General features: G+C 41.8%; 1 protein-coding gene across 2 annotated transcripts in view; it reads left to right on the top strand.

The window, feature by feature from the left end:
• st6gal1 (ST6 beta-galactosamide alpha-2,6-sialyltranferase 1) overlaps nucleotides 1-25,430 on the top strand; it is a 163,936-nt gene that overhangs the window by 100,516 nt on the left and 37,990 nt on the right. For both annotated transcript variants that reach the window (XM_014195776.2, XM_014195778.2), the window contains exon 7: nucleotides 9,907-10,008. In XM_014195776.2, coding sequence (XP_014051251.2) covers nucleotides 9,907-10,008 — 102 coding nt within the window. The remainder of the gene's footprint in view (nucleotides 1-9,906; nucleotides 10,009-25,430) is intronic.

The raw sequence follows: 25,430 nt of genomic DNA, 5'->3' as shown, positions 1-25,430 counted from the left end.
GTAGCTGTGTGACATGGGAGAACTGAGCTGCAATGTTCTGGATAAGTTGCAGGGGTTTGATGGCACAAGCAGGGAGCCCAGCCAACTGCGAGTTGCAGTAGTCCAAACGGCTGATGACAAGTGTCTGGATTAGTACCTGTGCCACTTCCGTTCACTAACACGGTACCTCATTTTGCTTATCTGTCAGCCCAAGTATCTGTCAGCCCAATCTATTCTACCACACCCAGAAATCTGCTCCTTTTATTCTCTGTTCCCAACGACATAAATCAAATCAAATCAAATGTATTTATATAGCCCTTCTTACATCAGCTGATATCTCAAAGTGCTGTACAGAAACCCAGCCTAAAACCCCAAACAGCAAGCAATGCAGGTGTAGAAGCACGGCTCTTATAGCCTTTAGCCGTACCCTTATCCTACTCCTCCTCTGTTCCCCTGGTGATGTAGAGGTTAACCCAGGCCCTGTAGCCCCAAATACTATGCCTATTCCCCAGACGCTCTCATTTGTTGACTTCTGTAACCGTAAAAGCCTTGGTTTCATGCATGTTAATACATCTAGACGTTCCGCTAGCGGAACACCTGCTCCAATATCCAATGATAGGCGTGGCGCAAATTACAAATTCCTCAAAAATACAAAAACTTCCATTTTTCAAACATATGACTATTTCACAGCATTTTAAAGACAAGACTCTCCTTTATCTAACCACACTGTCCGATTTCAAAAAGGCTTTACAACGAAAGCAAAACATTAGATTATGTCAGCAGAGTACCCAGCCAGAAATAATCAGACACCCATTTTTCAAGCTAGCATATAATGTCACAAAAAACAAAACCACAGCTAAATGCAGCACTAACCTTTGATGATCTTCATCAGACGACACACCTAGGACATTATGTTATACAACACATGCATGTTTTGTTCAATCAAGTTCATATTTATATCAAAAACCAGCTTTTTACATTAGCATGTGACGTTCAGAACTAGCATACCCCACGCAAACCTCCGGTGAATTTACTAAATTACTCACGATAAACGTTCACAAAAAACATAACAATTATTTTAAGAATTATAGATACAGAACTCCTTTATCCTGTTGGGGCTACAGGTTAGCAATGAACCCCGAGACGGGATTGCTAACAAGGCTGGAAATTCAAAACATCAAAAATCTAATAATTTCAATTTCGCAAACAATCAACTATTTTACACCATTTAAAAGATAAACATCTCCTTATTCCAACCACATTGTTCGATTTTCAAAGAGGCTTTACGGCAAAAGCATAACGTTAGATTATGTTACGACAGTACATAGCCACAAAAGTACAAACATCCATTTTCAATTCAAGGTCAGGCGTCACCAAAAGCAGAAACCAGCTAAAATTATGCACTAACCTTTGGCAATCTCCATCAGATGACACTCCTAGGACATTATGTTATCCTGTTTAGGATAGGGGGCAGTATTGACACGGCTGGATAAAAAACATACCCGATTTAATCTGGTTACCACTCCTACCCAGTAACTAGAATATGCATATACTTATTACATATGGATAGAAAACACCCTAAATTTTCTAAAACTGTTTGAATGGTGTCTGTGAGTATAACAGAACTCAAATGGCAGGTCAACCCCTGAGAGATTCCTTTACAGGAAGTGGCCTGTCTGACCATTTCTTGAACTTCTTTTCCATCTCTATCATTTACTAAGGATCTCTGCTCTAACGTGACACTTCCCACGTCGTCCATAGGCGCTCAGAGCCCGGGAAAAAACAGAATGTCGTCATCCCAGCCCCAGGCTGAAACACATTATCGCCTTTCTCAAGTGGCCGATCAAGGGACACTGGGCTTATGCGCGTGACCCCGACCGCCCCCGCCTTTGGGATTTTTTCCTCTGTTTGCCGAAAAGGAGATTCCCTGTCGGAATATTATTGCTTTTCTACGAGAAAAATTTCGTAAAAATTGATTTTAAACAGCGGTTGACATGCTTCGAAGTACGGTAATGGAATACTTAGAATTTTATTGTCACGAATTGCGCCATGCGCGTGACACTTCTTTACTATTTCGGATAGTGTCTGGAACGCACGAACAAAACGCCGCTATTCGGATATAACGATGGATTATTTTGGACCAAACCAACATTTGTTATTGAAGTAGCAGTCCTGGGTGTGCATTCTGACGAAGACAACAAAAGGTAATCAAACTTTTATAATAGTAAATATGATTATGGTGAGTGCTAAACTTGCCGGGTGTCTAAATAGCGAGCCCGTGATGCCTGGGCTATGTACTTAGAATATTGCAAAATGTGCTTTCACCAAAAAGCTATTTTAAAATCGGACATATCGAGTGCATAGAGGAGGTCTGTATCTATAATTCTTAAAATAATTGTTATGCTTTTTGTGAACGTTTATCGTGAGTAATTTAGTAAAATGTTAGCGAATTCCCCGGAAGTTTGCATAATGCTAGTTCTGAACGTCACATGCTAATGTAAAAAGTTGTTTTTTTATATAAATATGAACTTGATTGAACAAAACATGCATGTATTGTATAACATAATGTCCTAGGGTTGTCATCTGATGAAGATCATCAAAGGTGAGTGCTGCATTTAGCTGTCTTCTGGGTTTTGGTGACATTATATGCTGGCTTGAAAAATGGGTGTCTGATTATTTCTGGCTTGGTACTCTGCTGACATAATCTAATGTTTTGCTTTCGTTGTAAAGCCTTTTTGAAATCGGACAGTGTGGTTAGATTAACGAGAGTCTTGTCTTTAAATGGCTGTAAAATAGTCATATGTTTGAGAAATTGAAGTAATAGGATTTTTAAGGTTTTGAAAATCGCGCCACAGGCTGGCAGTGGCTGTTACGTAGGTGGGACGAATTCGTCCCGCCTAGCCTAGAGAGGTTAAACAATACATGCATTTTTTGTTCCATCAAGTTCATATTTATATCCAAAAACAGCATTTTACAGTAGCGGTGAAATTCAGATTTTTTTCTTCTCTGAAATGCTTCCGGTGAACAACGTTACAATTTACAAAATTACTATTCGAAAACATTGGTAAATTATAATATTGTCATTCAAATAATTATATTTTAACATTTCGTAAATGCTACTGTATTGCCAGATTTCAAAATAACTTTACTGGGAAATCACAAGTTGCAATAAACCGGGTGCTGTGCTAAGAACAATAGGCTAGGCTATATAGGTTAGCATCATCTTGTAACCATCTAATATCAATAATACTATCGTCAATAATCCCTTACCTTTGATTATCTTCATCCATTGGCACTTCCAGGAATCCCAGGTCCACTACAAATGTGATTTCTTTTGACAAAGTTCATAATTGATGTCCAAATAACTCCAAGTTGTTCCATGTTGTTAGCGCTTCGGTGGCTACTCAAAAGTAGCGCGGGCGGGGGGGTGGGAAGTCACGGCGAAAAGTTTAAAAAAGTTTAAAAAATAATCTATTTACGTTCGTTCAAACATGTCAAACGTTGTTTAGCATCAATCTTTTGAGCCATTTTTAACGTGAAACATCAGTAATGTTTCAACCCGACCGCTCCTGTGTCTAGAAAAACGTTTTTGAAAATTGTCTCACGTCACATGATTGAGCAGGTGCAGGCAATAATGGAAGTGACGACATCCCAGGGAGGTCAACTTCCCTTCCTTGTCATCCGGTCTCTGTTGATCATAGACGCTTCAAACAACTTTATAAAGATCGCTGACATCTAGTGGAAGCCGTAGGAGTTGCGAAATGAATCCTTTTTCACTGTGGTATCTATTAAACAATGATAAAAAAAAATAGTACAGCCACAAAATTATTTTTTTCTCTCAGGTTTTCTCAGGTTTTTGCCTGCCATATGAGTTTTGTTATACTTACAGACACCATTCAAACAGTTTTAGAAAATTCAGAGTGTTTTCTATCCAAATCTGGTAATAATAAGCATATCCTAGCTTCTGAGTTGGTGTAGGTGGCAGTTAAAAATGGGCACATATTTTTTTCAAAATTCTCAATACTGCCCCCTAGCCCCAACAGGTTATGCAATCGCTATGTCCGATTTTAAAATAGCTTTTCGGCGAAAGCACATTTTGCAATATTCTGAGTACATAGCTCGGCCATCACGGCTAGCTATTTTGACATCCGCCAACTTCGGGGTCACCTAAACTCAGAATTACTATTAGAAAAATTGGATTACCTTTGCTGTTCTTTATCAGAATGCACTCCCAGGACTTCTACTTCAACAACAAATGTTGTTTTGGTTCCAAATAATCCATAGTTATATCCAAATACCTCAGTTTTGTTCGTGCGTTCAGGTCACTATCCGAAGGGTAACGCGCGAGCGCATTTCGTGACAAACAATTTCAAAATATTCCATTACCGTACTTAGAAGCATGTCAAACGCTGTTTAAAATACATTTTTATGCCATTTTTCTCGTAAAATAGCGATAATATTCCAACCGGGCAATGGTGTATTCATTCAAAGACTGAAAGAAAAACATGGCGAGTTCTCGTGACTGCGCATCTCCAGTCTCACTGTCCCCAGGCTGACCACTTACAAACTCTGCTGCTGTACTTTGCCCAGAGACAGCAGACACCCCATTCCACTTTCTGGCGGCTTTAGAGAGCCAATGGAAGTCTTAGAAAGTGTCACGTTAACAGCACAGATGCTGTATTTTTGATAGAGATGCAACAGAAGGACAACAAATTGTCAGACAGGGCACTTCCTGCATGGAATCTTCTCAGTTTTTGGCCTGCCATATGAGTTCTGTTATACTCACAGACACCATTCAAACAGTTTTAGAAACTTTAGAGTGTTTTCTATCGAAATCTACTAATTATATGCATATTCTAGTTTCTGGGCAGGAGTAGTAACCAGATTAAATCGGGTATGTTTTTTATCCGGCCGTGAAAATACTGCCCCCTATCCCAAAGAAGTTAATGAACTTATCCCCTGCAGCAGAGGTAACTCTGGGTCTTCCTTTCCTTTAACGGTCCACATGAGAGCCAGTTTCATCATAGTGCTTGATGGTTTTTGCGACTGCGCTTGAAGAAACTTTAAATGTTCTCGACATTTTCCAGATTGACTGACCTTCATGTCTTAAAGTAATGATGGACTGTCATTTCTCTTTGCTTATTTTAGCTGTTCTTGCCATAATATGGATTTAGCCCTATTTGGTAAAATACCATCTTCTTTATACCACCCCTACCTTGTCACAACACAACTGATTGGCTCAAACGCATTAAGAAGGAAAGAAATTCCACAAATTACCTTTTATCAAGGCACACCTGTTAATTGAAATGCATTCCGGGTGACTACCTCATGAAGATGGTTGAGAGAATGCCAAGAGTGTGCAAAGCTGTCATCAAGGCAAGGGGTGGCTACTTTGAAGAATCTCAAAAATATAATGTTTAACACTTTTTTTGGTTGCTACATGATTCCAAATGTGTTATTTCATAGTGTTGATGTCCTCAGTCTACAATGTAGAAAATAGTCGAAATAAAGAAAGACCCTGGAATGAGTAGGTCTGTCCAAACTTTTGACTGGTACTGTGAATCTGTGTTACCAACATGTATATTGATTATATAAAGCTCTGTCCTTACCTGTATAGATTATATAAAGCTGTGTTGTTACATACAGTGTATTTGGAAAGTATTCACACCCCTTTACTTTTTCCAAATGTTGTTTTGTTACAGCCTTATTCTAAAATGGATGAAATCGTTTTATTTCCCTCACCAATCTACACACAATACCCCATAATGGCATAGCAAAAACAGCTTCTAGAAATTTTAGCAAATTAATTTAAAAATGTATACAACATTTACATAAGTATTAAGACCCTTTACTCAGTACTTTGTTGAAGCACCTTTAGCAGCAATTACAGCCTTGAGTCTTCTTGGGTATGACCCTACAAGCTTGGCACACCTGTATTTGGGGAGTTTCTCCCATTCTTCTCTGCAGATCCTCTCAAGCTCTTTCAGGTTGGATGGGGAGCGTTGCTGCACAGCTATTTTTAGGGCTCTCCTGAGATGTTAAATCGGGTTCGGGCTCTGGTTGGGCCAGTCAAGGACATTCAGAGACTTGTCCCAAAGCCATTCCTGTGTTGTCTTGGCTGTGTGCTTAGGGTTGTTGTCTTGTTGGAAGGTGAACCTTCGCCCCAGTCTGAGGTCCTGAGTGCTCTGGAGCAAGTTTTCATCAAGGATCTCTCTGTACTTTGCTCCGTTCATCTTTCCGCCAACCTGACTAGTCACTCAGTCCCTGCTGCTGAAAAACATCCCCACAGCATGATGCTGCCACCACTATGCTTCACCGTAGGGATGGTGCCAGGTTTCTTCCAGAAGTGAGGCTTCGCATTCAGGCCAAAGAGTTCAATCTTGGTTTTATCAGATCAGAGAATCTTGTTTCTCATTGTCTGATAGTCTTTAGGTGCCTTTTGGCAAACTCCAAGTGGGCTGTCATGTGTCTTTTACTGAAGAGTGGTGTGGTGGTTAATTTCTGTATTATCAAATGAGGAGAGACAAACTTATCACACAAGTCAGCGTTATACTTAAACTGAATCTTTATTAGTGAGAGCTTTGCAATAGTGGTGGCTGGTCGACGAATCAACCTCAGCTGATTCGTTTAGAGCCACCACACAAAGGCTACTGAGATCTTTTATAGCAAAGATCCACCCCCTAGTCTACGTAACAAACCACAGATGTTTGGAACCGGTCACAAGGTGAGACTTTTTAAATGAGAAAGGAGTATCCCGTAGCCAGATAGCATTCGCTATAAATGATCGTTCAGTTTGGCCCCTAAGACGAGGTTCCGATCTCATTCCTGGTACTCATAGCACAAAAACACCAACTCATCCAATGGCATAAATCAATTGTCAACTCCAGATACTCCCATCTCAAGTAAAACCCCTTCTTGACCACACTCCTGGACAAGCTCACTGAGGGGAGTGAGCCTCTAGGTCATACACTACCCCAGGATAAGTGCAACATCAGAGATGACATACAATGGTTCCAGACACTACCACACACATCCCCATATGTCAAAGGAGGGAGTGACTGGTGCACAGATGTTGTGGAGACAAGTAATTGGTTCCTCATTAATCACGCCATCCTTCACATGGTTTAAGAATAGGTAAAGACACATTCACATATGAAGACAATGTAACCTCCTGTCCTCTTCCAATTCTGATATTCTGCACAGCACCAGGGACATGTGAAAGACAAGCCTGGCCTCTCCCCTCTCTGGGCCCCAGGTGACTGAACCCCAGCTGAGGGAAGAAGTGCAACTGCCAACACCAGAGTCCGAAGGGATACATTCTAATAACAAGTATATCACATCAGCATATTATGCAGAAAAGACATCTTAATTATCTATGTTGCCCAACTAATTCTGATTCTTCCACCACAGTGGCTTCCATTTGGACACTCTACCATAAAGACCTGATTGGTGGAGTGCTGCAGAGACAGTTGTTCTTCTGAAAGTTTCTCTCATCTCCAACTCTGAAGCTCTGTCAGAGTGACCATCGGGTTCTTGGTCACCTCCCTGACCAAGGCCCTTCTCCCCTGATTGCTCAGTTTGGCCAGGTGGCCAGCTCTAGGAAGAGTCTTGTTGGTTCAAAACTTCTTCCATTTAAGAATGATGAAGGCCACTGTGTTCTTGGGGACCTTCACTACTGCAGAAATGTTTTGGAACTCTTCCCCAGATCTGTGTCTCGATACAATCCTGTCTCAGAGTTCTACGGACAATTCTTTCTACCTTATGGCTTGGTTTTTGCTCTGACGTGCACTGTCAACTGTGGGACCTTATATAGACAGGTGTGTGCCTTTCCAAATCATGTCCAATACATTGAATTTACCACAGGTGGATTCCAATGAAGTTGTAGAAACATCTCAAGGATGATCAATGGCAACAGGATGCACCTGAGCTCAATTTCGAGTCTCATAACAAAGAGTCTGAATACAGTTGAAGTCGGAAGTTTACATACACCTTAGCCAAATACATTTAAACTCAGTTCTTCACAATTCCGGATATTTAATCCTAGTAAAAATTCCCTGTCTTAGGTCAGTTAGGATCACCAATTTATTTTAAGAATGTGAAATGTCAGAATAATAGTAGTGGGAATGATTTATTTCAGCTTTTATTTATTTCATCACATTCCCAGTGGGTCAGAAGTTTACATACACTCAATTAGTATTTGGTAACATTGGCTTTAAATTGTTTAACTTGGGTCAAACATTTTGGGTAGCCTTCCACAAGCTTCCCACAATAAGTTGGGTGAATTTTGGCCCATTCCTCCTGACAGAGCTGGTGTAACTGAGTCAGGTTTGTAGGCCTCCTTGCTCGCACACACTTTTTCAGTTCTGTCCACAAATGTTCTATAGGCTTGAGGTCAGGGTTTGTGATGGCCACTCCAATACCTTGACTTTGTTGTCCTTAAACCATTTTGCCACAACTTTGGAAGTATGCTTGGGGTCATTGTCGATTTGGAAGACCCATTTGCGACCAAGCTTTAACTTCCTGACTGATGTCTTGAGATGTTGCTTGAATATATCCATATAATTTTCCATCCTCATTATGCCATCTATTTTGTGAAGTGCATCAGTCCCTCCTGCAGCAAAGCACCCCCATAACATGATGCTGCCACCCCCGTGCTTCACGGTTGGGATGTTGTTCTTCGGCTTGCAAGCGTCCCCCTTTTTCCTCCAAACATAACGATGGTGATTATGGCCAAACAGTTCTATTTTTGTTTCATCAGACCAGAGGATATTTCTCCAAAAGTACGATCTTTGTCCCCATGTGCTGTTGCAAACCGTAGTCTGGCTTTTTTATGGCAGTTTTGGAGTAGTGGCTTCTTCCTTGCTGAGCAGCCTTTCAGGTTATGTCGATATAGAACTCGTTTTACTGTGGATATAGATACGTTTGTACCTATTTCCTACAGCATCTTCACAAGGTCCTTTGCTGTTGTTCTGGGATTGATTTGCACTTTCGTGCCAAAGTACATTTATCTTTAGGAGGCAGAACGTTTCTCTTTCCTGAGCTGTATGACGGCTGCGTGGTGCCATGGTGTTTATACTTGCGTACTATTGATTGTACAGGTGAACGTGGTACCTTCAGGCATTTGGAAATTGCTCCCAAGGATGAACCAGACTTGTGGAGGTCTACATTTTTTTTCTGAGGTCTTGGATGATTTCTTTTGATTTTCCGATGATGTCAAGCAAAGAGGCCCTGAGTTTGAAGGTAGGCCTTGAAATACATCCACAGGTACACCTCCAATTGACTCAATGATGTCAATCAGCCTATCAGAAGCTTCTAAAGCCATGACATCATTTTCTGGAAAATTCCAAGCTGCTTCAAGGCACAGTCAACTTAGTGTATGTAAACTTCTGACCCACTGGAATTGTGATACAGTGAATTATAAGTGAAATAATCTGTCGGTAAGCAATTGTTGGGAAAATTACTTGTGTCATACACAAAGTAGTTGTCCTAACCGACTTGCCAAAACTATAGTTTGTTAACAAGAAATTTGTGGAGTGGTTGAAAAACGAGTTTTAATGACTCCAACCTAAGTGTATGTAAACTTCCGACTTCAACTGTATGTAAATCAGGTATTTAAAAAAAAATCAAAAAGAATTTGCAAATATTTCAATACTTTGTCATTATGAGGTATTGTAAGTAGATTGAGGACATTTTCTTATTTAATCAATTTTAGAAAAAGGCTGTAACTTAACAAAATATGGAAAAAGTCAGGGGTCTGAGTACTTTCCAAATGCAAGGTAAGTCGCCCTAGATAAGAGTTTCTGCTAAATGACTCAAATGTAAATTTGTATAAAGCATAAATCTGTGCTGTTACCTATATATGTTGTATAAAGCTGTGTTCTTACCTGTACTAGGTGATACAACGTTGTGTTGTTACCTGTCCTGCAGGTGATGGCATCAGACGACCACCGCTTCCTGTCCAGCTCTCTGTACAGCACAGGTGTTCTGGTGGCCTGGGACCCTTCCCCCTTTTCTGCTGACCTCAGCCAGGTATGACTGGGGAGAGTAAAGATCAGTAGAGATTATTAGAGGCCAATAAATACTATTCAAGACCAGTAAATACTTTTCAAAACCAGTAAACTATTCAAGACCTGTAAAGATTTAGCGTAAAGACCAGTCAAGACTAGTGAAGAACAATCAAGACAATTCAAGACCAGTAAAGATCAATAACAGTGGTGTAAAGTGCTTAAGTAAAAATACTTTAAAGCACTAGTTAAGTAGTTTTTAGGGGTATTTGTACTTTACTATTTATATATATATATTTTTTTACTGCACTACATTCCTAAAGAAAATAATTTTCTCTGACACCCAAAAGTACTCGTTACATTTCGAATGCCTAGCAGGACAGGAAAATTGTCCAAATCACTAACATCCCTGGTCATCCCTACTGTCTCTGACCTGGCAGACTCACTAAATGCAAATGCTTGGTTTGTAAATTGTGACTAACCAGCTCAAATCGGTCTTATGTAGCAACATTTGAAATGGTGTTATTTACTTTGGATAAAAGTAGAGACTCAGAGCTACAAAATGGAATATCATACACTGCATTTGAGAAACAATGGGAAAGTAATTTTGCTTTGAAAGTTGATAAACTTGTAAACTCACTTTTGAGAAAATGGCCTTTGAATGTTTTGGTACTACTACTGGAGAACCCTTCTTTGTCTCCACCCATTCAGCATCGTTCACGCCCTCTGAAGCTTTAGCCCCACCCAACTCTTTAAGGGTTGATCCGAGCGTTCTGTCCTAACAGCAATTAAGCACCCCTGTAAAGACCTTTATTATACACAGATTCAAAATAGCTATTGATAACAAATGTGTATTTATATGGACCCCGATGTAACTTTCATTGTTGATTTGTTTATTTTTCATGGCAGATTTATCCATAAAATGAAGTGGGCAGAGAACAAACCCCTCTTCACATTCTTTAAGATAGAATTGAAATATTATTTTGAAATGATCAGTAAGTGTAAAAACAAAAAAGCAATACGTTCCAGAAAACTTTTTGACAAATTGAAAATGCATCTCGATATGTAATACCTCTGTCTGTTAAGTTTATTTACTCTTGTTTGCATATTTCTGTTTTTGCTTTGTTCATAATAATATTAAAGAAATAATAATACAAAAATGTATACTAGCAGTCAAGCACCCAAGATAATTTGTTAGCTACTTCCAGACACAAATGAGAGAACAGCTCACTGAACATTACTCGCCCTAGCAGGGCCGATATTTAATGACACCGGCTATATTCAACTGATGTTGAGCGTTCGTAAATTCATCAGTTATTCTGCGCTCTGGAACACTCAGACGAGAGTGCTCTGAAATCGGAGTAGATAGCCAGACTGAATTTATGAACTCAACCGAAATGGTTACTTGCATAGTGGAGTCTTTTGTTAAGACATGTAGCTAGCTTGCTAACTAGCTAAACAATGAACCATCATCACAACTCATGACGTTACTACCCTGGATGAATCTGCAGGTAGCCAACCAACATCCATCAACAGTTGTCGCAGTGACATTCTATTGAAATGGATACTTGCATAGTGGAGTCTTTTGTTCAGACATTTCTATTTATTTATTTCACCTTTATTTAACCAGGTAGGCCAGCTGAGAACAAGTTCTCATTTACAACTATGACCTGGCCAAGATGAAGAAAAGCAGTGTGACACAAACAACAACACAGAGATACACATGGAATAAACAAATGTACAGTCAATAACACAATAGAAAAGTCTATATACAGTGTGTGCAAATGAGGTAAGAGTAGGGAGGTAAGGCAATAAATAGGCCGTAGTAGTGAAGTAATTGCAATTTAGCAATTAAACACTGGAGTGATAGATGTGCAGAAGAGGAATGTGCAAGTAGAGATACTGGGGTGCAAAGGAGCAAAAAAATAAATAACAATATGGGGATGAGGTAGTTGGATGGGCTATGTACAGGTGCAATGATCTGTGAGCTGCTCTGACAGCTGGTGCTTAAAGTTAGTGAGGGAGATATGAGTCTCCAGCTTCAGTGATTTTTGCAATTTGTTCCAGTCATTGGCAGCAGAGAACTGGAAGGAAACAAGGCCAAAGGAAGAATTGGCTTTGGGGGTGACCAGTGAAATATACCTGCTGGAGCGTGTGCTACGGCTGGATGCTGCTATGGTGACCAGTGAGCTGAGATAAGTCGGGGCTTTACCTAGCAAAGACTTATAGATGACCTGGAGGCAGTATGTTTGGAGACTAATATGAAGCAAGGGCCAGCCAACGAGAGCATACAGGTCGCAGTGATGGGTAGTATATGGGGCTTTGGTGACAAAACGGATGGCACTGTGATACACTGCATCCAATTTGCTGAGTAGAGTGTTGGAGGCTATTTTGTAAATGACATTGCCGAAGTCAAGGATCGGTAGGATGGTCAGTTTTACGAGGGTATGTTTGGCAGCATGGCTGAAGGATGCTTTGTTGCGAATTAGGAAGACGATTCTAGATTTAATTTTGGATTGGAGATGCTTAATGTGAGTCTGGAAAGAGAGATTACAGTCTAACCAGACACCTACTGAAGGTATTTATAGTTGTCCACATATTCAAAGTCATAAGGCAGGTGCGGGCAGCGATCAGTTGAAGAGCATGCATTTAGATTTACTTGCATTTAAGAGCAGTTGGAGGCCACAGAAGGAGAGTTCTATGTCATTGAAGCTCATCTGGAGGTAACACAGTGTCCAAAGAAGGGCCAGAAGTATACAGAATGGTGTCATCTACGTAGAGGTGGATCAGAGAATCAACAGCAGCAATAGCGACATCATTGATGTATACAGAGAAAAGAGTCGGCCCGAGAATTCAACCCTGTGGCACCCCCATAGAGACTGCCAGAGGTCCAATTTGACACACTGAACTCTGTCTGAGAAGTTGTTGGTGATCCAGGCGAGGCAGTCATTTGAGAAACCAAGGCTGTTGAGTCTGCCGATAAGAATGTGGTGATTGACAGAGTCGAAAGCCTTGGCCAGATTGATAAATACGGCTGCACAGTATTGTCTTTTATCGATGGCGGATATGATATCATTTAGGGCCTTGAGCGTGGCTGAGGTGCACCCATGACCAGCTTGGAAACCAGATTGCATAGTGGAGAAGGTACAGTGGGATTCGAAATGTTCGGTGATCTATTTGTTAACTTGGCTTTTGAAGACCTTCGAAAGGCAGAGTAGGATAGATATAGGTCTGTAACAGTTTGGGTCTAGAGTGTCTCCCCCTTTGAAGAAGGGGATGACCGTGGAGGCTTTCCAATCTTTAGGGATCTCAGACGATACAAAAGAGAGTTTGAACAGGCTAGTAATAGGGGTTGCAACAATTGCGGTGGATAATTTTAGAAAGAGAGGGTCCAGATTGTCTAGCCCAGCTGGTTTGTAGGGGTCCAGACTTTGCAGCTCTTTCAGAACATCAGCTATCTGGATTTGGGTGAAGGAGAAATGGGGGAGGCTTGGGCAGGTTGCTATGGGGGGTACAAGGCTGTTGACCGGGGTAGGGGTATCCAGGTGGAAAGCATTCCATAGAATGTAGAAAAATGCATATTGAAATTCTCAATTATCGAGGATTTATCGGTGGTGACAATGTTTCCTAGCCTCAGTGCAGTGGGCAGCTGGGAGGAGGTGCTCTTATTCTCCATGGACTTTACAGTGTCCCAAAACTTTTTGGAGTTTGTACTACAGGATGCAAATTTCTGTTTGAAAAAGCTAGCCTTTGCTTTCCTAACTGCCTGTCTATATTGGTTCATAACTTCCCTGAAAAGTTGCATATCGCGGGGGCTATTTGATGCTAATGCACAGGATGTTTTTGTGCTGGTCAAGGGCAGTCAGGTCTGGAGTGAACCAAGGGCTATATCTGTTCCTGGTTCTACATTTTTTGAATGTGGCATGCTTATTTAAGATGGTGAGGAAAGCACTTTTAAAGAATAACCAGGCATCCTCTACTGATGGAATGAGGTCAATATCCTTCCAGGATACCCGGGCCAGGTCGATTAGAAAGGCCTACTCGCTGAAGTTTTTTAGGGAGTGTTTGACAGTGATTAGGGGTGGTCGTTTGACCGCAGACCCATTACGGACGCAGGCAATGAGGCAGTGATCACTGAGATCCTGGTTGAAGACAGCAGAGATGTATTTAGAGGGCAGGTTGGTCAGGATGATATCTATGAGGGTGCCCATGTTTACGGCTTTGGGGTTGTACCTGGTAGGTTCATTGATCATTTGTGTGAGATTGAGGGCATCTAGTTTAGATGGTAGGACAGCCGGGGTGTTAAGCATGTCCCAGTTTAGGTCACCTAACAGTACGAGCTCTGAAGATAGATGGGGGACAATCAATTCACATATGGTGTCCAGGGCACAGCTGGGGGCTGAAGGTGGTCTAAAGCAAGCGGCAACAGTGATAGACTTGTTTCTGGAAATGTGGATTTTTAAAAGTAGAAGCTAGAATTGTTTGGGCACAGACCTGGATAGTATGACAGAAATCTGCAGGCTATCTCTGCAGTAGATTGCAACTCCGCCCCCTTTGGTAGTTCTATCTTGTCAAAAAATGTTATGTTATAGTTAGGGATGGAAATTTCAGGATTTTTGGTGGCCTTCCCTAAGCCAGGACTTAGACACGGCTAGGACATCCGGGTTGGCCGAGTTTGCTAAAGCAGTGAATAAAGCAAACTTAGGGAGGAGGTTTCAGAAGTCAACAAATGAGAGCGCCTGGGGAATGGGAGTGGAGCTGGACACTGCAGGGCCTGGATTAACCTCTACATCCCCAGAGGAATAGAGGAGGAGTAGACGATTAGATAGGCTTTGTCTCTAGAGACACCATTTAAACCAGGTGAGGTCACTGCATGTGTGGGAGGTGGAACAAAAGGGCGAGCTAAGGCATATTGAGCAGGGATGGAGGCTCTACAGTGAAATAAGACAATACTCACTAACCAGAACAGCAATGGAAAAGGCATATTGACATTAGGGAGAGGCATGTGTAGCCGAGTGATCATAGGGTCCAGTGAGTAGCTAGGCGAGTAGCGGGCCGGGGCTAGCAGGCTAGCAGAAGAGCCTTAGGGGGGCGTCGCGACGTAAGAGCCTGTTGTTGTAGCCCCCCTCCGACAGTTACGTCGGCAGACCAGTCGTGATGGATCGGCAGGGCTCCGTGTTGGCAGTAAAAGGGTCCAGGTCAGTTGGCAAAATAGGTATTGTAGTCCAAGAAATTGGCTGATGGACCTCTTCAGCTAACAGTCTGATATGCTCTAGCCTCTTCAGCGTCTCGTCCCGTAAGCGGGATCAACTTCCAGCGAAAAACTCCTAGCGACATTAGCATAACGAAATTTATTTTTATTTTTTTTTCAAATATAGGACTGTCTCATCTCGTTTTATAGATACACCTCTCTTGAATCGACCCTCGTCGTCCGATTTCAAAAAGGTTTTACAGGAAAAGCACAACATTAGATTATGTTAGAGGAGTACATGGAAAAAGTAGCAACATTTGAATTTTCCGACCAACCACATGCATCACAAATAACCAAAAAACAGCTAAATGCAGCACTAACCTTTTACAAACTTCATCAGATGACACACCTAGGACATCATGTTACACACAGCAGGCATTCTTTTGTTCAATAAAGGTCATATTTATATATAAAAACAGCATTTTACATCGGCGTCTGACGTTGACTAACTATTTTCCCCTCAAATGCGTCCCGGGAAACAGTGCTACAATTCCCTAAATTACTATTCGAAAACAATTTTTTAAATTTATATTGTCAATCTAACATTTATAGATGAATATCTCTTGAGAACACCTGTCATACCAGATTTTAAATTAACTTTACTGGGTAATCACACTTTGCGATACTCAGAAAATGAGCCAGGAAAACTAGCGCGTCGCCATCTTGGAACAATCGCAAGTCACATCTGATATTGTATAATATTGTCAATAATCGCCTACCTTTAGTTGTCTTCATCAGAAAGCACTTCCAGGAATCCCAGGTCCACAACAGATGTATTTTCGGTCGAAAAAGTCCATCCTTCATGTTCCATTAGCCTGCTGTTGGTAGCGCGTCCTAGGGCTGTCTCCAAATGCTCCGACGTGCACGGGACTGTAGTTTCGGAAAATGAGATTTTTCCCTTCTTTAGGTTCGTTCAAACATGTCAAACGTTGTAAAACATTAATCTTCAGGGCCTGTAACACCAAGAGAGCCAATAAGATTCGACGGGGACGGTTGCAGAGTGTTTTAAAACGTTTCCAAAGGTGGGGGTAGACTGGGCCGCCGACGTCATAATGGTGATGGCCCATCCCCTGTGACCAATTTCCAATGCGTCTCATTCACTGAGTTTCGACTGTAGAAGGCTCAAACCACTGTGAAAAGACTGGGGACATCTAGTGGAAGCAATAGGAAGTGCTCAATAAACCATTGCTCACGGTGTGATTAATAGGCAAAGTGATGAAGTCGAGTCCACAATTCAGAATTCCGCTTCCTGTTTCAATCGGTCTCGGGGTTTTGACTGCCATATGAGTTCTGTTATACTCACAGACACCATTCAAACAGTTTTAGAAACTTTAGGGTGTTTTATATCCATATATAATAAGTATATGCATGTCCTAGCTTCTGAGTTTGATTAGTAGGCCGTTGAAAATGGGAACAAATTTTTTTCAAAATGCGCTGTGGCGCCCCCTATCCTAGGGTATCCTCAAGAGGCTAGACAGCTAGCGGGCCGCAGCTAGCAAGCTAGCAGATGGGCCTTCAGGGGACGACGTGACGGAGAGGCCTGTTGAAACCCACTCGGGCGGATTACATCGGTAGACCAGTCATGATGGATCAGCAGGGATCCGTGTCGGCAGTAAAAGGGGTCCAGGCCAATTGGCAAAATAGGTATTGTAGCCCAAGGAGTGGCTGATGGACCTCTTCAGCTAGCCGGGAGATGGGCGTAGCACGAGGCTAGCTCCAGGCTAACTGGTGCTTGCTTCGGGACAGAGACGTTAGCCAGGAGTAGCCACTCGGATAGCAGCTAGCTAGCTGCGATGATCCAGGTGAAAAGGTTCAGAGCTTGCGGTAGGAATCCGGAGATGTGGAGATTTGGTGGAGAAAAAGCAGTCCGGTATGCTCTGGGTTGAATCACGCTGTGCAGACTGGCAGCTGATGACCGCTAGCAGTGGCTAACTGACTACTAGCTAGTAGCTAGTTAGCTGGCTAGCTGCTGTTGGGGGTTCCGGTTTTAAAGTATAGAAAATGGCAAGCAAAGGATCCAAAGGCATTTTTGTGCTTATCGTTGACACTGATAAAAGACTGGCATATACCTTCATGGTCCAGTCTGTCCAGTTTCTCCTGGTGCACGTGACACATGGCCACATTATTCAGCCTTGTTTGACTCATCGATGATCTAAGCCATGTCTTAAGCTTCCTCAGGGCACTAAAACACCTCTCAGCCTCTACAGAGGAGGCAGAGATGACCAGCAGAAGCCTTACTAAAGCTTCCACCTGCCTGAAGAGACCTCTCACCTCTGGCACAATTTCCCCAATAATGCTTGCAACATCTGAGCTCGTTTTATATGTTTAATTAGCCCCAAATATGGCCATATGCACCTGCAGTAGTCTTCAATTCAATTCAGGATACTCGTCTACCACCTTGTCCATGTCTCCGCATAGCAGCACATTTTCAAGCTGCTGCAGCTTGTGGAATCAAGCTTGATCAAACCTATTTATGATTTGAGTATTCACTCTGTCCAAGGCATTGTAGAATTGGGCTCTGTACAAAGACTGGGCACCTGGATGGATATGGGCTGCAGCCTGACTGGTGTAACGCTTTGTAGGTTTGCGGATATGAGGTATCTGAAAAGGTTGTAGGTCCAACTTTATTGCTATAGCAGTTGCTTTTGCGAACAAGACATCAAAGTGCTCCTCCGTTTGCTTGCCCTGCATGCTTGTTTTGACATGGTCCACAGCCTCCAACATGCCTGAAACGGTCTGTTTCCTAAGCTGCAGGGAGGTGTTCAGGCACTCCAAATCCCCCATTAGGTCTTCAGCCATTACAAGGCCGAGCGAAGACCGTTAGCCTTAGTTGAAGTGTCAGATGAGCTGCATGATGCCATGTCTTCAAGGACTGTCAGCACTGACTCATACTGGCTGAAAACTGAACGGATGGCAGGGGTGTGAACAGTCCACAAAGGTTTCAACGAGGTGAAACCATGCTTTGATTTTACGATTTCCTGGAAAATCACCTTGAACTTGCCAGATTGATTAAAGAAGCCCTTCAATTCATGCACCATACCCATTGAATCTCTTACTAGTGGAGAGGCTACACAGGCAGCCTGCGTAACGAAGTTCATGCAGTGTGGACCATTTTACATTTTTACATTTTACATTTTAGTCATTTAGCAGACGCTCTTATCCAGAGCAAGTTACAGTAGTTGTACACAGTGACAATACATAGCCAGTAGTTGTTCTTTCCTTAAAATGGCTTGCACCCCCTGCAATCGTCCAGCCATGTTTGCGGCACCGTCATCGTTTGGTTGTAGATCTACAAAGCGCAAACATATTGACTCCTGCTCAACTCCTGATATATCCCTGAGTGTCGTCAAACATATTGACTTCTGATCAACTCCTGATATATCCTGGGTGCATTCAAACATATTGTCTCCTGCTCAACTCCTGATATATCCTGGGTGCATTCAAACATATTGACTTCTGATCAACTCCTGATATATCCTGGGTGCATTCAAACATATTGACTCCTGCTCAACTCCTGATATATCCTGGGTGCATTCAAACATATTGTCTCCTGCTCAACTCCTGATATATCCTGGGTGCATTCAAACAGATTGTCTCCTGCTCAACTCCTGATATATCCTGGGTGCATTCAAACATATTGACTCCTGCTCAACTCCTGATATATCCTGGGTGCATTCAAACATATTGACTCCTGCTCAACTCCTGATATATCCCTGAGTGCCATCAAACATATTGACTCCTCCTCAACTCCTGATATATCCCTGAGTGCGTTCAAACATATTGATATATCCTGGTTGCCATCAATGCTAATTGTGAACTGGACCACTGGCATTGATGTTATTTCTGACACAATTTATTTGACGATTGTAATGCCCACCAGCTTCAATTATTTTTTTGCATTTGGGGACTGGTGAAATCAAAGTGACCTTTCAGCCAGGTGGTCAGCTCTGCATCGTCCTCTGCCTTGTACTTTAGAAGCTGGCTGAAATTCCCACTCTCCTTATCAATGCCTCGAAAAGCCTGACCTTGCCGTGCCAAGTACTTCACACCCCCAACATTTTTCATAAGATTTCTCTTCGCTTGTTGCTGCTGCTGTCTTTCAAGCTCACGTGAAAGTTGTAATTAACAGGCTTTGGCTCCTGAATCCGAGTCATCATAGCTAATTTGTGACACTGGCTGTCTTTATGCGCACTAAATTTCTCCAGTGCCTTCTTCCAATTTTGAAAGCTAGTCCTTACAAAAGGTGAACTTAGACTTTTGTGTTGCAAAGTATTTAGCACAATAGAAACAGAGGAGGGGCTGTAATGGAGCCAAGTATAATCTTTAAACCATTTCTCCTGAAAATAGAGTGTCCTATTTGATAGGGTTTGACTAGGTATGACATACACATTTGGCTGATTGGGGCGAGGACCAAGCTCCTCCGATCCTGCACCTTCATCTTCGCATGACTGTCTGCTCACTCTCTCTCTGTATGTCATTGTCTCAAACTCGCTCTCCCTGCTTGATTGTATTATCTGAAATACACATAAGAAGCCATACTTAGAGGAATATCTCATCTTAAATTAACATTAGGATTAGACTGTTGTGATGTCATTATTCGGTCTTAACCATCAATATTTTCTTATTTTCTCACTCACCTCCATGTCACCTGCTCTCCCTGCCCTGTCGGCATCCTCATGCTCTCTTTCTCCCTCTCTCTTTCTTTACTCTGAACGCACCTCAGTGAACATGAAAGAAATATTATCAGTAAACTAATAACTACAAAGAATGTTGATACACATATGGAGGCCAACAGGTGTCTGTCTGTACATTAGGATTAGACTGTTTTGATGTCATTATTCGTAACCAACTAACTACAGGTCAGTTGCAATGATGGTCCTGGAGCAACGTTAATTATGATGTCGTAGGAACAACAACAAAACGGCGATATCAGATCGTGCAACTACCCCAGCCCAAAGACAGAATATTCCCCTGCCCCCCACCCTTTGACCTAACCCTAACCTCAGTGGGGCCTGTGCCTAAACCTAAGCTCAGTGGCACCTGTGCCTAAACCTAACCTTAGTGGGGCCTGTGCCTAAACCTAACCTCAGTGGGGCCTGTGCCTAAACCTAACCTCAGTGGGGCCTGTGCCTAAACCTAACCTCAGTTGTGCCAACATTAATTATGATGTTGTAGGAACAACACCAACACGCGATATCAGATCAGTCATCAATATGTTCTTCTTTTCTCACTCACCTCCATGTCACCTGCTCTTCCTGCCCTGTCGGCATCCTCATGCTGTCTCTCTCTTTACTCTGAACGCACCAGAGTGAACATGAAATAAATATTATCAGTAAACAAGTACTGTTTTTTGCCATGATGTTCAGGAATGGATTACTAACCATTTCTGATCTGAATGACAATGATTATTATATCAAGAAACATTGACTCATCTCTTGTGCTACTGTATACTTCTATCAACTGACTGGTGATTATTATATCAAGAAACATTGACTCATCTCTTGTACTACTGTATACTTCTATCATCTGACTGGTACTCATGTTCTCACTGCTCTCAACTTACTTTTCTTCTTTTCTGAGGCTGCCCAAAAGACTGACAAATGTCACTGCCACCCTTCCACTTGCTCATGATGACACTAACTGTGAATGAAAGCTGACTGTAGTAAAACAGCTTGCACTTTAATCAAACAAACAATAATAATGCTATTTATCATAAGCAAGTACAGCTATACAATATACTAAACTCAGCAAAAAAAGAAACGTCCCTTTTTCAGGACCCTGTCTTTCAAAGATAATTCATAAAAATCCAAATAACTTCACAGATCGTCATTGTAAAGGGTTTAAACACTGTTTCCCATGCTTGTTCAATGAACCATAAACAATTAATGAACATGCACCTGTGGAACGGTCGTTAAGACACTAACAGCTGACAGACGGTAGGCAATCAGGGTCACAGTTATGAAAACTTAGGACACTAAAGAGGCCTTTCTACTGACTCTGAAAAACACCAAAAGAAAGATGCCCAGGGTCCGTGCTCATCTGCGTGAACGTGCCTTATGCATGCTGCAAGGAGGCATGAGGATTGCAGATGTGGCCAGGGCAATAAATTGCAATGTCCGTACTGTGAGACGCCTAAGACAGAGCTACAGGGAGACAGGACGGACAGCTGATCGTCCTCGTAGTGGCAGATTTGCTTCCTGATCGGGTGGTCTCGTACAGTGTTGCACGTAATCTCGACCTCCCAACTGGCCTCGTCAAGGCTCATCATGGGTCTGGGCAGGTATTCTACCCCTTTGTGTCTCAGGACCCTCCCACCAGCTATTGGTGTTGGTGTCCGAGGCACAAACAAAAAGGTCGGACCCTTTGTACGAGTTGTCAACAGCCGTGTTGTTAGTAGATTGGCTGTAACCTTTCAACATAATCTTCTGGTGTTTGTGCTTCAAAACGCTCAGTGGCTGTCATGGCCTTCCATTCACCACAGTGGCCGCGTATGGCAACCGTTCCAGTACCTGAAAACTGAGACGAGGATATCTTTCTGCGATATTGCACAGTGTTTCACTGGTGTGAGTCATCGGGTCAGTGGCTGACACCATTAGTTTCATAGAAAAGGCTTTCAGTCCCTCTCAAAGCGGAAAATGTATCATCAGAAGCAGAGTCCACTCTGCACGTTGATGCTTTTATTCCTGAGGCGGCCGCGGTGCTTGCGGAAGTGTCTGAAGGACAAGATAAGTTAATCTTAGCGACAGTATCGCATGACTCCAAGGAGGAGGGAAGTTGCTCACACACAGAGACTGCTGGCTCAAAATCATGAAAAGAATAGTCAATCAGCAAAGTTTGCTGATTGAATGTGAGTATCTGCTTGAGTCAGATTCTGCACCAAGATGTGTCGAAACGTGTTTTTCTCAAGGGGTCCTTTCAACAGATACTCCTTGTGGATGACTGTGTTGCAGCCAGCATTAGGAGAAGACAGTGTGGTCGGTGGAGACGGCATGGTTACCTGTGACCACAATTGGTTGTTTTTCCAATCCATTAGTGGGACCATCAAGTCTGCTCAAAGTAGCAGATGTTCCGTTTCGAGGCTGCTAACATACACAGGGTGAACAAGCGATACGTTCTGGAAGTGTAGTTTCAGTATGAGTAGCATTGTGAGAGGCGAGTGATATTGTCGAACCCGAATCAATTAGCTCATCACAGGTTAAGCAGACCTCCAGGAACTTTGAGTTTTGTGGTCATATTCCCCACAAAGTGGAGTGATTGTTCGCAACAGCGTGATGTGTAATTTGTGTTCATGGTTAAAACAGATTGACTTATCGGAGTTTGAGTGGAATTGGCTATTGAGATGTGGTTGACCTTGTGCGTCACAACATTTGTATCTGAGTCTATAGTCAAAGCCCGGGGGCCTGTTCCTTGATCAAGCTGGGTCTCGATTGAGAGTGGGATTAAGTTGATCGTTTACATCCATGCAAATGGTGTTAATTTTGGCAGACCTGTTGTCTGGCAAAGCCACGCCTAGTCATGGGGATCTTTTTCCTCTTTGTAAAATTTTTGGAGCTTCTGTAGTTCTCTTAGCAGAGCTTTTAGAGAACATCGGTCAACGATTTGATCATCATTGAACCCTTTGTTACCCTTGTTACCCTTGTGCTCTGACATTTTGTGTGGGTTGGGGGCAGGCACGTTGTGATCAGGTTGATTGTAGCGGTAGTCGTTTCGCTGGCGATGTACTTTATTGTTATTTTGACCACTGTGGTTATTGGTATCGTGTTTTCGTGGTACATACCTTTGTTGTGCATCATCTCTCAACCCTCCTATTCCTGATAACGCACCCTCTAACTGGAGTGAGTGCCCCTGTTCAATCTTCAAAACCAAGATGTCAGGGCTCTTAGCGCCCCTCACTTTTGATGCCTCAAAAGTGTGCTGTGCTCGCAAGCTCTCTGAGTTCTGAGATTGGCAAACCAATGTGGGCTGAAGGGCCCCAGTAGTTAATGAAGTTGGGATACATATTCGACAGAATTTTTTTGGGGAATGGTAATCACTCTTCCATTCCTGTTTCAGTGAGTAGCCAAAGTAAGCTGAACAAAGCCTATGATAGTATGCTTGTGGGTGTTCATTACGAGCTTGTTTGACAGTGTTAGCTAGTGAGCTGTCGTGTTTGCGTGTCACAGAAGCACTGAATTCTATTTTCAAAGCCGTGGCAAGTTTCCTGGCAACATTACTCAGTTGTACATGTATGTCTACTTCGGTAACCTCATTGCTGCTATCCCTGCATTCAGTTGCATTCCTCCTTGCACTTTCAATTTGCCTTCATTGCACATTTAGACTTGTCATTTGTACTTGCCATTTGCCTTCATTGCATATTTATACATCCCACTTAATAACATACATTATACTTAATTGTTATACTTGTAAAATGTTTGTATTCTTTTGTTTGCACTTCTGGTCAGATCCTACCTGCATTTCGTTGTACTGTACTTGTACTTGTTCAATGACAATAAAGTTAAATCTAATCTAATCTAAATTTAATCTATTTATAGATGTTAATGATTCATCAATACTGGATCAGTAATGTGGAAATTGGGTGTCAATGAATTTGCAAAAGCACATTTAATTGATTAAGCAATGTTAATGATTAATCATACCTGTATAGGCTATCTGGGAATTAAACTTTTTTTTAAAACATACATTTTTATTAAAGAGTACATAAAGAACATGTACCATACATACACAACTTATCTTCTCTGTCTTTACTAAGGAGTGTAGTTACATTCACATGTTAAAGGTACATTTTGGCTGTATAGAGCAAATATTTCAAGAGTCTGAATAAGTATACAATTTGGATTAAGCTACACAAAAACAACAGAAACAAACAAAAAGTCCATCAATTACAGAATAAGACCCGTACGATATGTCAGGAACTCTGACCAGACACCTTCATACCTATGCTGTCTATTTTGCAAGGTTGATGTAATTCTCTCCATGTCAACAAGTTCCCCGCATAGACCTAACCACATATCTTTTGAATGTGCATGTTCATTTTTCCAGCATTTTGTTACACATGTCCTTGCTGCTGCTAAAAGATGATCTATCAATTTAAGTGGAGAGGATTGGAGTGTATCCACAGGAACAATACCTAGAAGGAGATGACATGGATCTGGTTGAATAATAATACCTGTGATGTCCTGAAAAACATGGAGAATTTCAGACCAAAAAGTCTGGATTTTTAGACATTGACAAAATATATGTGATAAAGTACCTATTTGTCCACACTGCCTGCAAACACATAGCTGATATAATTTTTTTCATTTTATTAAGTTTATCAGGGCTCATAAAAAAACGATGTAGTACTTTGAATTGAAACTCCCATGTTCGGTTACATATAGGGGCTTTATACAGTGTTTTCCATATGTTCCCTCAGCTCTCCTCTGATATCTACACCTGTAATTCAACCTGCCATGAGTTCCTAAGATTATCTAAAGATACTATTTGCATGTTGTGACAAACATTTGAAACGGTTCCAATGTTTTCCCCTTGATAAAGTGATTCAATCATCTCGTCAATAGCCGGGCTCACTCATTTTTTTGTAACAATCCTTTTTTAACAATGAATTGCCTTACTTGCAGGTACTTATAACGTTTTTTTGGGATATAATGAATTCCTCCTGGATTTCTTGAAATTATTTAAAAAATGTAGCCTTTGAATAGTTGAGAGACTCTACAAAGCCCTCTCTCTTCCCATTCCCTAGTAGCAGGGAGAAAGGCATAGTAGCAGGGAGAAAGGCTGGGTTGTGAAATATAGGCGAGTGTCTAGAAATGTCATTACTCAGTTTATATTGGCATTGAACCTCCTTCCATGTCTTCAATGTAAGAGTTATAATTGGGTTTTGTTTAATCCTGTCAATAGAAATAGGGCCTGCTATGAAGAGAAGACAATGTAAAGGCATATCACAATATTGACTCTCAATTTGAAGCCATGACAAACCCTTCGGTTGTTGAATCCATGATGCTATGTGATTAAGTTGCGCTACCCAGGAATATGATTTAAGGTTATGGAGGCCAAGCCCACCCAGTTCTTTGAACAGTTGTGGTTTTTTATAACTAATACAAGCCTTTTTATTTTTCCATAAAAATGTGCCTATTGCTGCATTTAGGCGAGTAAAGGTTTTAGCAGGGATTATAACAGGAAGCATTGAAAACAGGTAG

This window comes from Salmo salar, chromosome ssa04, assembly GCF_905237065.1.
Source record: "Salmo salar chromosome ssa04, Ssal_v3.1, whole genome shotgun sequence".
NCBI lineage: Eukaryota > Metazoa > Chordata > Actinopteri > Salmoniformes > Salmonidae > Salmo > Salmo salar.
This window is presented reverse-complemented; position numbering and strand designations above follow the sequence as displayed.